Below are 15875 nucleotides of genomic sequence, written 5' to 3'. Positions count from 1 at the left end.
AATCATTCTAGTTTCAAGGCATCAAATGACAAGAACTTCTAGTTTTCCTTATGTCCTTTTTTCATTGTCTGTCTCAGCTGTTTAAAATGTGTGTAGCTTATAGACGTTTATTCTTTTGAGGTCTTTCTCTAGGAACCTGAAGTGTCCTTTGATCTGTTTATACATATGTATTTCAACAATGCCAAGAAATCAAGTCCTTTCTCAGTCTTCTTTCTTATAAGCATAGGAAAGTGGACTCAAGAAATCTCCCTCTACATATTTTCTGTGGACTGCTGTACAACACTTAAAAACAAGAGCATAAAGAATGAGACAGATTTCCTATGTCATTGTCACAAGTGCCTTGTTCAGGATAAAAATCACTTTATGCACTAATTTAATTCATTTTTAAGTTTAACTTTGTTTCCCTCTCCCTTTTTTGTCTATCTGTGGCCACGTTAGCACGTTTTGCTACAGCATCAAACATGAAGCTCATGCTTATCGTGACCACACAGTCTTTTCAGAGGAACTGATTGAAAGGTTATTGTCCCTTATTCAGGGAGCATGACCTGAATGCTTTGTTCTTAAGTTTCTGTGTAGGAGTCCCTTCCATATTACTTCTCTCAGCCAATCTTCTTGTTATGTGCAAATTTTATTAGCTGTAATTTTTATAATTCTCAAATCTCTGATAATCTCTATCAAATCTCTATCAAATATCATTTGACTGCTGATTTTGAGTAAGCCAATTGTTTACTCATTTATCATGCATTTTACTGACTGGGGGGGGGGGGCAGTGTTAACCTTGGCTGGCTGCCAGATACCTGCCAAGCTGCTCTCTCACTCCCCTTTCTCAGTGATACAGGAGGAGAAAAAAGGATGAAAAAACTGAGTCAAGATAAAGTTGGGGAGTTTGCTCACCAGTTACCATCATGGGCAAAACAGACTTGGCCTGGAGAAAATACAGTCCTTCACAAATTGGTCCAACATGGTTCCTTCCAGTGGGCTGCAGTTCTTCAAGAACTGCTCAAGCATGGGTCCTATCCATTAGGTACAGTCCTTTAGGAAGAGTCTGGGTGCCAGTGGGCTGCAGCGTGGATTTCTGTTCCGACATGGTCCTCCCATGGCTGTGGGGGAACAACCTGTCTCACCACAGTATTCTACATGGACTGCAAGGGAATCTCTGCTCTGGCATGTGGAGCATCTCCACCCCCTTCTTTTTCACTGACTTTGTTGTGTGCAGGGTTGGTTCTCTCGCATTTTTTTTCTAACTTTTTTCACAGCTGCTTCACAGCAGTTTTTTGTCCCTTTTTAAATATGTTATCACAGAGGTACCACCAGCTAATGGTGCTCAGCTTTGGCCAACAGTGCTTTGGAGACAGCTGGAACTGATTCTGTCCAACATGGGCAGCTCCTTATCTTTTCTCACAGAGGCCAGCCTTGCAGTTCCCCTTCACCCTCCCCAAACCTTTCCACGTAAATCCAATACAACATTATGTAATTGCCTTAAAAAACACTAACATCACGTGCCTTACAGAAGTCCATTTTATCTTTGCATTTACCTTTACTCAGTCAGACTGTAATCTTATGAACATGCAGTCAGGTTTGTTTGAGAGGATGTTTCCCATGGAAGCAGCTCACTGCTATTCTGTATGACCTTTATTGTCTTGGCAGGCCTTATGCCAGTTTTCATTTCCCCACACAGACTGTGGTCAGGGTAACTGCCCCTCAGTAACTTATGCTGTTTGTATGTTGGCACAAACATTTCAGAGTGTCACACTTTACAAAAGCTATTGCTTAGACTTCCTTGCTTTTATCTGTGACTTTGTAAAAATCTATCTAAAGTTTGCTGGCTTGAGGTAAAATTTTGGTAAAGACAAAGAAGTTTGTAGTTTCGCTGGAAAATGTAATCTCTATAGTCTTTGGTAGTCTCCAGTGCATAGTGTGTTTTTCTGCTCTTAGATATCTTACTTTCAACTCTCATCCTGCCCTCCTCCTGCTTGTTCAAACTGAAAAATTCAACATGTAATACAGGTTGTATCTTCTGTAAAAAACAGAGACCATCTAATTTGCCATAGAATTTTACAGCAGATAACCAAACTCATATTAACCAAACTCATATTATCAGCTCACTTCTCTACTGTGAAGGCAAGATCAAAAAATAAGTCTGGTAAGACATCTTGAATGCCTCAGAGAAAGTGTTGGATATAAGTTTAAGATCTTACAAACAACGGAGCCATGTTTTCTTCAGTTCAGTTGTATGAAGTAACACAAATACCTAGATTTGTATCTAACCTCTGCTACCTGGAGATCTGTGGAGCAGCAGCACAGCCAGAATCCCTCCTTTTTGCCCAGTGAAAGTCAGCAAGGCAGTTGTGAGAGAGAAGTGAAGCTGCAATATCAGAGAAACCAGAGAGAAGGGAACACAGCTGCTCTTGAGTCCTTCAACAGGCAGAAAGGTCAACAACTGCCCCTGCTGCCCAGGTCATCTCCATTCAGATAAACAGGGTGATGCCCACTTTTGCATGTACCATTCTGTGCATGGTGTTAGTATTCATTGTTCTGTAGTGGAGCCTGCAAGCCCCAGTCAAGGGTCAGAGCCTCTTACTGCTCTCTTCTAACAAACCTTTCAAAAAGATGCTTCTGTTTTGTAATAAAGAAGGAAGGGAGCTACAACAGCTGATTTAATATTTTGTCATTTGTTCACTATGTGCTTTTTAGAAAATAAATCCTTATTTTGAATTTATTTTGTTCACTTGTGTCTGGCTTTTACAATATTTTGTTGCTTTAGAATGTAGCTTCATTGACAGTGCTTTGTTCTTCTGTTCATTTCTGTGACAGAATTGTGGCAGTTACATGACAGCTTATTGTAATTTGTTTCAAATATTTTTAATTTGTCATTAGTTACGTTTACATTATTTTGCTTTATTTTAGTTCTTCATTTTTTTTTCTTTTAGCACATTCATCTATATTCTGAAGATAACCCTGAGCTGCTGTGAAAGCAGAGCAATGATTAGATATATTATTTACATTTGACTCATATCACATCATAACTTACACAGTTGCATGATTCAAATCATAAACCAGGTGGGTGACTTTTTTTTGACAACCTATAAATTCATGTGGTTAAAAAAATATATTGCAAATAATCCACTGCATATGTGTTTTGTAAAAGTTGTTATTTGTTCATATGTGCGGTTAGGGAGATTCAGAAAAAAAAATATTTATCTTTCTGAAGTAGAGGAAGAAAATACTTCTTAACATTATTGAAAGATAAATACAGGCTTTTATGTTTTATACTGCACTTTATGCAATTAGAGTTACCAGAATAAAACTGACTATCAGATGTTTCTGATCGCAAGAAATTTCTTCATGTTTGATACAGGACAAACTTGGCAAAAACAAAATGCTACATTTTTAGTCAGTTTCAGGTTCTTTTGACTCTTTGATCCTGAAGCAAACCACAACACTATCATACCTTCAAGAGTTATAGGAAAATCCTGATTTCATTAAATGGCCCTTGTCACACATACTGTATCATCATGTTAATGCGTAATTTATAGAAGTTTCAAACAGTTTTATCTTTGGATTCAATTATAGAGTTGCCGCATAAAAACAATGGTAATTAAATACGTACTCTTCATATGCATCAGATGCTTAATTAAGTTCCCTGCACGTAGTTTTGTTCTTGATGTTATGATTAAACTCTGTGGTAGCATAGTCTTAGTTTTCCTTTCATTTATTCCAGCTGAACTAGCCTTGTCTTTATTTACACCCAGTATAAGTGAGAAGATAATTGTTTATCTCATTCTGGTTATTCCATGGGGCTTATTCATCAATAAGTAACCCAACAAGAATACAAGTTAAAATTTGTTGCAGAGTAACTGTTGATAAGGGGACTGTAGCCTTTGACTGGTGACTTCAGCAGTGTCATCAGGTTGTATCACTAGCTGGGTTCAGTAAAATAGAAGAATACTCCATACAAGGTAAAAGTGTTCAGTGTTCATACTGTATCCACCAAAAGATTCGTCTTCCTCGTGTACAAAATTAAACTTAAATGTCATAAACTGATTGCATGGCACACGTTCTTGTCAATATCTTGTCAATAGATACAATCTGGGCATTCACTGGTATTTTACAAATCGTTTCTTTCCATTCTAAGAAACATAAATTCATCTGTTGAACTTATCTTTAAATGTAAAATACTAGAAATCAGCTATGCTAAAATCTCAGTGATCAAAATTCAATAATCAGCTTAATGCTCTGTGTTTCATGTTTCTGAATTGTTTTCCAATGAGTATATGGTGAAGGCACGGTCATTTTGAAATGTATTGTTGTTATCTGATGGCATTATTAAGCATCCGTACTTTGAACTGACACCAGAAATTAACTTGTAAGTTAATATCCAAAACAAAATCTGTATTTATAGTTAATTAAAGCTGGAGCAGTATCTCATAAAAATCTTAATTTTTCTTTTATAGTACTCTTCCAGTGCAGATGACAAGGCAGTTGGGGAAGATAATGAATACTATCAGGTCTCATTGGGGTTTCAGTGAAAGTTAAGATTGATCAGCTTCTTACAAATTATTCTTGGTGCTCTGTACAATTAGATTGTAAAAATTTGGTGTTCTCTCCACTGTCTGACTGTTCCCTCTCTGTGTTTCAGGTCGAGTTGGGCTATGGAAAGACATCTTCACTGTTTCTATGAATGAGAAATTTGATTTAGTTTATAAACAGAAGATGGGAAAATGTGACCTCACATTTGATTTTTATTTATAAAAATGCATGCATGTGATATCCAAATATAGAAGTGCTTTATGCATTCATTTATTACCTGCTGGACAAACTACTGTAGTTATTATGTGTAACCAGATTTAAAGAAAGAAAAACAATCGAAGTAAACCATAGATCAAGTAAGCAATCTAAGAAAACCTTAAACAATTTAAGTGTAAACCAGATACGATTATCTTTGATCCTAAACACCTGTTCATCTTCTGGTATTTTGATTATTTGTCCACATGCAAGAACTTCCTAGACAATACTAGAACATTCAGTTGTTAAGGAATTGTATTATATACATATAAGGTATGTATCAAATGTGCAACTAGAATGTACACCTTTTCAGGCCCATCTTGCTTATTTAATGTTTTATAAATGTCAATGAACCAAATAAATTATTTCAGAGGGGAACAAGTAACAGGCCAAAACTGTATGCTAGAATGATCTCAGGGGTTAATCATCACATTTATTTTTATAGCTGGTAAATCAAGTATAAATCAATCCCATTCCAAAATAAATTATCAAAGTGGGGTTCACATTAAGTTCTGCACACCCTTATCTCTGTAATTTCTGAGTAGATTCTGTGTACTGGCACACTCTGCAAGACAGGCCTTGTTATGAAATATAGTTGTGATTGTCACTAATCCCCAAACCCATGCATGCTTTCATGGATGACTGCACACAGCAGTCTTCTTGACGGAAGAAGTTCAGCTCCATGCAGAAGGTCAGCAAACAAGCTTTCAGCCTGCAGCTCTAGCTTAGTCCCTCAAAATGGGGACCAAGGCATCTGGTGCAGAGGTCTTTCTTCAGGAATCAGTCTCTAACTCATGTTGGTTTACTGTGCAGATCTGAATTTCACCTATTAGACACAATCAGAGAAGATAGGGTGCTGGATATCCTCCTGTTCCACCGAAACTTAAGGACACTCAGCACTGTTCTCTGTGGTGCTGGACTCCCTCAGACCTAAGATAAAGTGGATATGTGTGACAGTGTTAGCAGGCAGAGGAAATGGCGGCAGTGAGGGAAGAGAGTTTAAAAATACACCACCAGGTGAGAGTATTGTACAAATATTCATGCAGAATGGTTTCAGTAATTGTTAGTCATGGCTAGTTGGTCTGGATTATGATCAGGATGCAAGCTGATTTCTTTTTTATTTTCTGTGACAGGTACACAAACAGCCTGAAGCAGGCTCCTATCACTGTAAAACTCTCCAGAATTATTTTATTCTGTTAGGTAATTACATCAATGCCTTTTAGGTTCTCAGCTGCAGGAGGGCCATTTTTGCTAGTTAAATATTCAGTCTCACCAAAAGCCATGAGGAAAGACTAGCAGATTTTGGGTGTTTCGGTTCTGTTGGAAAACAAACTGTCAGTTTAACTGGCAAATGGTGTAGCATGATGTGGCTTGACAGCACTTTTCCTTGTATATTTGTGGGTGAAAATGCTTTCAGTGAAATTTTATTTCTATTTTTATATTTTTAGTAATGTATGAATATTAAGCACTACACATTATACTTCTGTGCTTGCTTGCTTATTGAATAAAAGATGTGTTCCATGCATTATGGTTTGCTCATTTTGGAGACCTCCAATTCAAGCCTTGTAGTCTTCAGATACAGATCTGCTTCACTACCCACACCTCCTAATTTAGGACAGAACTGCAGATTAAATCAAACCACTGTCTGACCCAGTGAGCTGTTTCTGACAGCAGCCTATAACAAATCACAGATTCACACAGAATCACAGAATTGTAGGGGTTGGAAAGGACCTCAAGAGATCATCGGGTCCAACCCCCCCTGCCAAATCAGCTTCCTTAAAGCAGGCTGTCCAGGTAGGCATCCAGACAGGCCTTGAATATCTCCAGAGAAGGAGACTCAACAAACACACTGGCCAGCCTGTTCCAGGCGTTTTCTCACCATGAAGAAGTTCTTTTGCCTGTAGGTGCAGAACTTCCTGTGCTTCATTTTGGGGCCATTACCCCTTGTCCTGTCCCCACAAACCACTGAAAAGAGGTTGGCCAAATCCTTCTGTCTCCCACACCTCAGGTATTTATAAGCATTGATAAGATCTCCTCTCAGTCTTCTTTTCTCCAGGGTGAACAGATCCAGGTCTCACTCTTCCGTCATAGGGAAGATGCTCCAGGCCCTGTATCAACTTTGTTGCCCTCCACTGGACTCTTTCCAGGAGATCCCTGTCTTTTTTGTACCAGGGAGCCCAGAACTGGACCCAGTACTCCAGGTGAGGCCTGACCAGGGCAGAGTAGAGGGGGAATAGTTTGTGCAAGAATACAATTGAGAGTACAGGACTATGTATCTTGTTGTTTAGTAGTACTTAAATTTTTTTTTATTCCCTTGTGCTGGTATTGACACCATCCTATGACCGTAAGTTCATCATCTAAATACACACTGTGTGACAAAGGACTCCTTTTGTCTTCTTAGAGACTGCCAACAGATAGTGTAATGTGATGTTCCTTTGTTCTCGCATTGTAACAGATGATACAGTCACTATTCCATCCACTGTTCACTTGGAATTTTGTAGACTTCTATCTTACAGGTCTCAGCAGCTCCATGCTGAGGAGTCCTAGTCTTATACAGAAAACTACAACCTACAAAATGTGATGAGCCACAAGAAGACACAACTAAAGAGAGTAGACATCTGCAGTGGAAGTTTTGCAGAGGAAGACAAAATTTTCCAACAATTCCTGTGAATGTGAGTCAGAAGAAAACATCATTGGCACCAAAAATCCACTGAAGTTGTTTAATCCTGAGGGCATAAGAGCAATACATCCTTACCACCTGCTCAAAAGGCTTCTAAAGTTTCAAAAGACAGCAGTGAATCCTACTCGCATTCCTAGACACAGTTTGTCTCCTTTGCTGCATGAGAAAACAATTGCCAGCCCCCAAAGGCAAACCTGTTGGGTTCTAAGGCCATGTTTTTAACATCCAAGTGTCTATACATGCCAATGCTGAATCTAGCTGAATGAGAGCCACCAGCTACCAACCTGGAGGAGGAGCAGCTAGTACAAACCAAAAAACTTTACTTAATATAACAGGAATAACCTCTGTGATAATCTATTGTGTATCTACAGCTATGCTGGAGCTCCTTATTTTGGACTTGTTGCTGTGTGCTAGGAATCTGCTTTCTAGACCTGGAAGGATTGCCTTCACCTAGAGTTAATCTTTCCTATCCCTTGATCACATTGCTTTTGGCTGTTATGTGGAGGAGTCAAATGCCTGGTCAAAGCCCATTCCTACAGACACCGTGCTGAAATTCTGACTTTGGCTATCTGATCTTTGCAAGCATTTCAGTCCAATACAACATGACACCAATAGTTCTGGCAATAATAATGATTCATAGGCTTGAGTCACCATTATGATGCTATTTAGTCTTTCCTTGGTTATACACAATGCCACTGAGCAGTTACAAGTACAGGTTTAGAGGGAGCATGAAATAACAGAGACTTAGCTAAATCAAATAATATTAACAAAACATCCCAAACCCAAGAACCATACCCATGGAAAGGACACAGTACAGAAATTATTATGTGTAATCTCAATACATCCTGTCACATCCTGTCAGTATGATCACTAAATAATGCATTCTTCTTTACCACAGGATCTGCAGACTCGTGTTCCCTAGTGTCTGAATTACGAAACACGCAGATGAGTATTTCTGCTACATGTGGTGTTGTATATGTGTATCAAACAGATAAGACAAATAATTGCAACCAATTATGTGCTTTATTGTGATGATGGGAAGAGCATCTGCAAAAATGAATGCCTTCATTGAAAAACAGAACTTGGACAGATATCAGCGTAATGTGGTTTAGACCTCAAATGCTGAGTCCTACTCCAGTGAAAATTGCTGTTCTCTCTTCAGGGAGTGGCTAGGAAGTCAACAACACCAATTCCACTCTGTTCTAGTTTATCTGTGTATAGATTATCCTTTGCAAAGATGGAAGAATGATGGCAGATTCTGTAGGCAGACTGGAACAAAGCCTCTTTTCAGATATCAGGCTCAACTTATACACAGGTGCGTACAATAGCCAGTGTCTTGATAACATCTGAGCTGTGTGGACTTGCAAGAGTACATGAACGCAAGAAAAGTGTATGAAAATGCAGGGTGATTCTGTGTAGTTTATGACTCCAGTGTGTGGGAATTACTGTTTTTTAATAGCTTAGGACTCCATACTATAAACTGACTTCAGAAACAGTGAAGCTGTTTAAACCAGTGGAGTAGAGAAAAGGGAGGAGAAGCCTCTGTACTCCCTGCTAATGGAGGGACCTAGATGAGGTTCCTGTAACAAACTGCCAGTTGTTTTTCTGGATTTTGCCACTTGATCGGTGAGTAAAATTGTTATGCCATGCAACAACTTTTGCTGGAGTTCTCCCTGTGCGCAGATGACAAACCCTGGCAATGCACATTAGAGCAATTTTAGAAGCCACAACCTCCAACTGCCCTCTGCCTCCCTGCTAGAAATGGCCACCATACAGGAGTGACAGCAGACACAAATGTGTGCTGCCTCCTCAGCTGCTATGATGTACAGGTTGACATATTAACAGAGACTGATAAGGATGGTGGTTTTGACTTGTGGAAAACACACTCCACAAACAGTAAGATTGTAAAGTAGGTTTGCTTATTCAGTGCTGGGCAACATGGGGGGAAGTCCCACCAAAGTCATGCACACCTGATGTGGCAACTTACCATGGTTATATGCAGTAAAGTGTTACATATGTATGAAGTTTCACAATGTGCCTATACATAGGCATAACCTGTTCCCACTTCACGTTAAAATTAGTTCAAGAAGTCATTTCCATAAGCTCCTCCCCTCTGCACTTGCACATTGTCTCCTGGTGGTGGTTGCCAGGGCTCATGGGGATGAAGGTTGGTGACTCTTCCTCGTCACCGCTAGTTGACCTCATGTCCTTGCGCTGACTCAGTTGCTTCTTGGCTCTTGTCCATCCGTAGGACCAGTTTCTGCCAGTTTCTTAAGATAGGCTCACACTCTTATCAAGATACTAACCTTGGTAAGGGGCCCAAGGCTTCTTTAATTAATTTGCAGAATGCACAATAGTTAGACATTAAGCAGCATCCACTACTTTGATACTGTCAGTGGTCTATCTCTATTTGCTAAGATTCTCCTAACTCCTTTTCTCAGTCCCCCCTTTTCTAAAAAGTTAGTAATTTTTTTTACTATTTCTAGGTTCAGTACAGTGTTTCCCCATCTAATTCTCTTTCAAAATATTTGTTAGACTTCAGTTTCCGTCTGAGTTGGTTCTTTTTCCACTTGCTGTAAGAGTTTCCTGTAATCTCAAAATACCATAAGGTACATCGGTTCACCACGCAAAGAACCATGGATAAAACTATGACCATGATTATTGTGATAAACAATTGCTTCATCCATGTTAATTTTGACAACCAAGAAGTCAATTTTTCTATCAAATCTGTAAATCCCCAGGGTGTATCATCCTGAGCTACTGCAGCCTCAGTCTGTTTTTGTTTCTTAACATATACACAGGAAGTTAGCATCTGGTGTATATGTTAACATTTTCAAGTGTATATGTTAACATTTTCAAGTTCATATCTCTGCCCTAGATGTTCACAATTGACCTTGCCAAATGGACATGCTCCACTTCTTAGGTATTGTACTCCCACTGTTCAGCTTCCTTGACCAATGATAAGACCGTGGAAAACGTAACCTTCCAGGTTGCACCTGAGTAACCTTCCATGGAGTCTAGGGTGTCTTTTTCACTCTGGTGTGATCCAGGCATTCTGCTCCTTGATTCTGATCACTGTGAAAGAGGTAAGGAGTATCTGTAATGGTCCTTCCTACTGTGGTTCCAAAGTCTTCTCTGCAAGAGACTTTACATACACACAATCTCCAAGTTGTATATTGTGCACTGGTCCATCTAATCCTCTACCCCAAGTCCCACTCACATGCTTTCCAATTTAATTGAGCTGTTTACCTAAGGCTATATAGGAGGTCATAATTTCATCCCCAGCTTGCAAGGACGTTCCTCTTTGTATTCCATAGGGTTGTCCATGTAAGATTTCAAAGGAGCTTAGCCCTTCCTTTGCCTTGGTATATGCAAAAGGGCTAAAGGAAGAGGCTGAGGCCAGACCAAATTTGCTTCTTGTCCCAGTTTCACAATTTGTTTTATGATTAAGTGGTTCATTTTTTCTACTTGGCCACTCGACTGAGGGCGATATGGGGTATGAATTTGCCAGTCTATACCCAAATGGTGGCTAATTTGTTGAACCACTTTTGTGATAAAGTATATAGTTGCTGGAACTCCAACACGAGGTATTATTTCTTGTAGTAATATCTTAGTTACCTCCCGAGACTTGGCTGTTCTGGTCGGGAATGCTTTTGGCCATCCTGAAAAGGACCAGTTTCTGCCAGTTTCTTAAGATAGGCTCACACTCTTAGCAGGAGAGGTAAGGGGCCCAAGGCTTCTTGCTTTAATTAATTTGCAGAATGCACACTAGTTGGCAAAGACACTAAGTAGCATCCACTAGTTTGATACCATCAGCGCTCTATCTCTATTTGCTAAGATTCTCCTAACTCCCTCTCTCAGTCAGACATGATATGTGACATCAGGTTACAGGTTAATTTGAAAATGTCCAAATATAATAAGATCATGACACTGATGGACAGGTTTTTGTGGCTCAGTTTGTGGAATAAATAAGTCTAGGTTTTCCATAGTCATACCTCCACGTCTTCCCCAATTAAAAAAAGTATTTTGATGCTGTTCCACCCTGTCTGAGATTTAAGTAGCCTGAGCTCTCAGGTGGATGAATAATTTTAAGAGTACAAAATAGTTAAAATACTATGCTTGTGATGTGACTGAATGTTTTGTACCAGTCTTGCAAAGAGCTAAATGATTTCAGGAATTGTCCTGGTGTGGAGAATCTAGTTTCTTATATAAAACAAGCATTGTTACTCGAGCCACAAGCATCTAGTAATGAAGAAATAGAATCACAGTAGGACTATGCCAGTCCTAAGCCAGAGATTTGTTACGAGACTGCTTGAAAGAGAAGAGTACTTAGCTTTTTGATGCTAAAAAGGGATTCATAGCATAGATTAGGAGAGGAGAGTTAAAATACTTCGTACTTTAGCATGATAATAACAAAAACAACACTTTAAGCATACAACAGGGCAACATCCATTTATGCACATTACTAAATTGATAGCAGTAGATCAAGAGCACCATCTACTTATCTGAAGTGACCTACGATACCAGCACGTGGTTTGTGCTATCACCCTGGTCACCATACTTTCTCCTTGAGCAGTAATTCCAGCTGCCTTAATGTCGTTGTCTGGCAACCTTGGCTGTTTGATCTGAAAACACAGAAAAAGTATAGATGAACATGAACCACAATAGTACTGTTGAAGACCACTGTAGGGACACGAATGGGGGAGCTTTGGCTTGGCATGCAAAGAACTACAAATGCAAGAAAGTGGCTTGATCCTACCTTCGTTCTAGCTGTTCCTCACAGCTTTGCACTGCTCGTAAACAAAATCACTAATTTGGATCCCTGAGCAGAACAGAGATGTTGCAGCTGTCCCTCTTTCACCAGTGTGATGACTTAGTGTAGAATATTTTTTGTTCAAGGATATATCTATACGTATATGCTGCTGTATTTGGCCCTTGGAATGATACAAGAGTCCCAAGGTCAAGAAAGCTATAGAGCTAGTTCTCCCTTCTAGTTATAGTGCTAATTCTCTCTCATCAAGTGTCCCTCAAACTATAAACATGCCTCCTCCCCTTCTCTCCAAGCACAAATGAAATCTATTTGTACCTATTGTTCACCAGTAACTTTGAAAATTTGAAAAATCCTTTTGAAATTAAAAAAAAAAAAAAAAAAAAGATGAAAAAGATGTATTACCTTGCTTTAATTCCATTTCCTCGTCCCATTGATTTGCAACAGGCCAGCCAAGTCTACTTTCTACAGCTGGCTCTACATGTGCAAAATTCTAGTCTCTGCATATTTGTCTTTGCTTTCAGCCTTAAGTAACTGGTTCTGAAAAGCTTTGCACAATGTTATTCATATCTGGTTTTGTGGCATGGAGTCCTCAAAGCTAACTTTTGCCATATTTTCAGCCTCTGAATTCAGTGGAATTTCTCGAGTTTTAAACAGGAAAAGTAAGTATCTCATAATTCATCCCATCAGAACTTCTGGAAAACAGCACCTGTACTGCCCTCCAGTGGTGGAAGTATAGATATCTGTTTCTGATAGCTTTCACAATCCTACCGTTATGTTTACTTCTTTACACTGCACACAGTTTCAGAAAAGATCTCTAACAAAAGATCTCTAGGTGGCCAAAAAACAAATTTTTAATGATCTGTTCCAAATGTTAGTGAGTTTAAAAGGAAATCAAGAGTAACATCTTATTCTCCTTGAATGTTAGAGGAAAATCCAACCCTAAGTGTATAAAAAGATTTACCAATTTATTATGTCTCATGTAATAAAGAAAAGATTAACCTTTTATTCCAGAAAAGACCCCCCGTTTGTTATTTAATTAGTTTCCACTAATTAATTAGGATTTTTAAGCTCCTCTGTCTCTCTAGGAAAAAGTCCCTCCTTTTTTTTTTCTACTTTTCTTTTGCAGCTCCTCTTCTTCCTCCTGCCTCCTTTCAAAGTCTTAATCCTATTTTTGTATCCCTGGTATTACACGCCTTCGTTCTTTCTTTGTCTGAGAGTTTTCTTAGCTTTGCACTTGCTGGGAATAAAGTTGGACTGGAATTTACAAAAATTTTTTTTGAGGAAGAACAATTTCCTTGCAGATCCCTTTTCAAAATTACATTCTTTATATTTCACTGGGGGGAGTAGCAAGGGGTGGTGGTGAAAAAATATTAGTGCTCCACTAATAAAGCTGCTGTGAGAGCACCTTTCTTATTTATAATATTTTTATTATTATTTTTATGTAGAATATGGATCTACCTTTCATTTTTGAATCCTTATGAAACTGCATTGGCTATGATTTCTTTAATACACAATAATTTACAATGTTAATTTAGTTAACAGGCTGATTAGTGCCAAAGACTCATATTTTCCCAGTAGCAGATCAATGGCTTAGCAGACCATTCCTTTCCCTTTAACAATTAGTCAACATTCCTATGGCAACTATGGCAATTACATATACAAGAAAAACATTTCTAGAAAAAAACGAATTGTATGTCTACCTTACTAGATGCTCACATCAGCAGCTAGACCCTGCTTTGAGAGCTAGAAAACTCACAAGTGATTTGTGACTAGAAGTCAGGCGCAATTTAACTGCATAATACGGAACACTTACCTTTTTAGCACGCTGCTACTTTCTGCAACTTTAGTGAACAGGAAGTCAACATAGGGCACAGTATCTTTGCCAATACTTGGAATCTATATTTCAAAATACATAGATCAGTACATGCGTAAATACATGAGTAAGTGTTATAGTGATATCAGATATTTTTAAATACTTCATTTGCATTACTAATTTATTCTTTTCCTTAAGAAAAATAAGTATCTTATAATTGTGCTTTTGTTCTGTATATTTTGCATGACTGCTTCTCAGCAAGTTGTCTACAATTAAGCAGAACTTGGTAACCCTCTTCCCCCAACATGAAAGTCTGCAAGTTTTTTCATAGTATGAAATAGAGATTTCTCAAGTCTCTAGCTCTTATCTTTCATGTGCATATATGAAAGCATATTCATTCTCATCAGCATCTTCTCTTGATCCAAAACAGTATTTAAAGTGTTTCAGGTGCATATGTCATCCAGCTGAAATGTGCTTAGCCTTTTACAGACTGGTTTAATGTGGGTGAGGTGAGCTGTTATGTTTACATTTTAAACTACAAAAAACAAAGCAGATAGACTGGGGGTGGGGAAGATTACAGTTTCCTACATTTTCAATACAAAAATTTAGGTGTGCAATAACACTGGTGCAGATTGTGCATGAGAATCCTCCCCATTTTTCAATGTGTCAGTTACATTACCATATAAATGCCCAACACTCCTTCAAGTCCTATCTCTGCCTATGGCTTATAAACTCACAAGTGTGAGAAGTGTGCTGAGAACCCCTCCCCCCACCACCATTGAGACAAAAAGCAGCTGGTACATCTCAGCGTTCACAACCTAATCTATGCACACTCATAACACTGCATGTTTGTGACTAAGCTTTGAGTAGTGTCCTTGTTTTTAATTGCAAAATCTGGTAGTAAATGGCAACTTTTTCAACTCGAGTGACAAGCCACAGATAAAATACTCTTAGAACAAAATTTTAGAATTTAGTTCATATTACTTTTGCAAGTTCTCTATTACTTTCACTTCAGCTACTCATATAAGATTTCAACCATATCTAACATCTTTTAAATAATATTTGTCTTGAATCTGCTCCCATTGAAACATGGGGAAATGTTGCACCTAAGAAGTAGGAAGTGTCCCTAAATTATTATAAACATCAATGACTTAGCATACCTCTGCCAGCTCAGCATCAAATTGAGCTTCTGTTAGACAGATTAGAAAGATTTCAATCACACTCCTGAATTCATCCTTTCTGACTGTTAGGGTCTGAGCAACATCAAGCATTTAAAATGCTTTTTTTCAGTTCATCTTCTTTTACAGTTGTCTTTTGAAGTAAGATCTGCCCAAAGTCCCAGGAGAATAATGTAGGATCTGGGACAGAACTCACAGACATAGCTGTAAAATATATTAGGTAATCATATTCTCCTAAGCCTGGCAAAGTCACATCTTTTTTCTGAGAATTCAACACAATCAGTTTATTTGCAGATACATAAGCAAATCAGCTGCTGCTTGTCCACTTATCTGAAGGCAGTAAATAAACAAACACAATTGTAATGGCTTACTAAGAGATCTTTCATCCCTGAAAGTGATTCAAAGATCGAAGCCGAAATTCCTTTAAGTGGTATATTCTTTATTGCAGCGCTGGATGCACGGGGGATCTCTCCACCTATCGTGCATACCCAAAGTGGAAAGAAGTCTTGAATTTATACAATCAATCTATCAATATTCTACAAGCACCTATACATATGCATTACCTATCCCCGCCTTCCCTCGCTTCTCATGCTAATTAGCCTTTTGGCACCTTGCGCCTGCGTAGAGACTCCCAAGAATTGTGGGCAG

General features: G+C 38.6%; 1 protein-coding gene and 1 long non-coding RNA gene across 5 annotated transcripts in view; one reads left to right on the top strand and one right to left on the bottom strand.

The window, feature by feature from the left end:
* The window catches only part of SULT4A1 (sulfotransferase family 4A member 1), a 36213-nt gene extending 29903 nt beyond the window's left edge, over nucleotides 1-6310 (top strand). For 3 of the 4 annotated variants that reach the window (XM_068657089.1, XM_068657098.1, XM_068657107.1), the window contains one exon: nucleotides 4640-6310. In XM_068657089.1, the coding sequence (XP_068513190.1) occupies nucleotides 4640-4752 (113 nt within the window). In that variant the 3' untranslated portion in view covers nucleotides 4753-6310. Of the gene's footprint in view, nucleotides 1-2930; nucleotides 3061-4639 lie in introns of all 4 variants that reach the window. The other variant, XR_011089194.1, reaches the window with a different exon arrangement.
* Nucleotides 6311-11902: 5592 nt separating this feature from the next.
* Nucleotides 11903-14435, bottom strand: LOC137842742 (uncharacterized). Its single transcript, XR_011089197.1, has 2 exons — nucleotides 14050-14435; nucleotides 11903-12090 (listed from the first exon to the last, which is right to left on the bottom strand). It is a non-coding gene; the product is annotated as an uncharacterized lncRNA (long non-coding RNA).
* Nucleotides 14436-15875: the final 1440 nt, after the last annotated feature.

Source organism: Anas acuta, chromosome 1 (genome assembly GCF_963932015.1).
Source record: "Anas acuta chromosome 1, bAnaAcu1.1, whole genome shotgun sequence".
NCBI lineage: Eukaryota > Metazoa > Chordata > Aves > Anseriformes > Anatidae > Anas > Anas acuta.
This window is presented reverse-complemented; position numbering and strand designations above follow the sequence as displayed.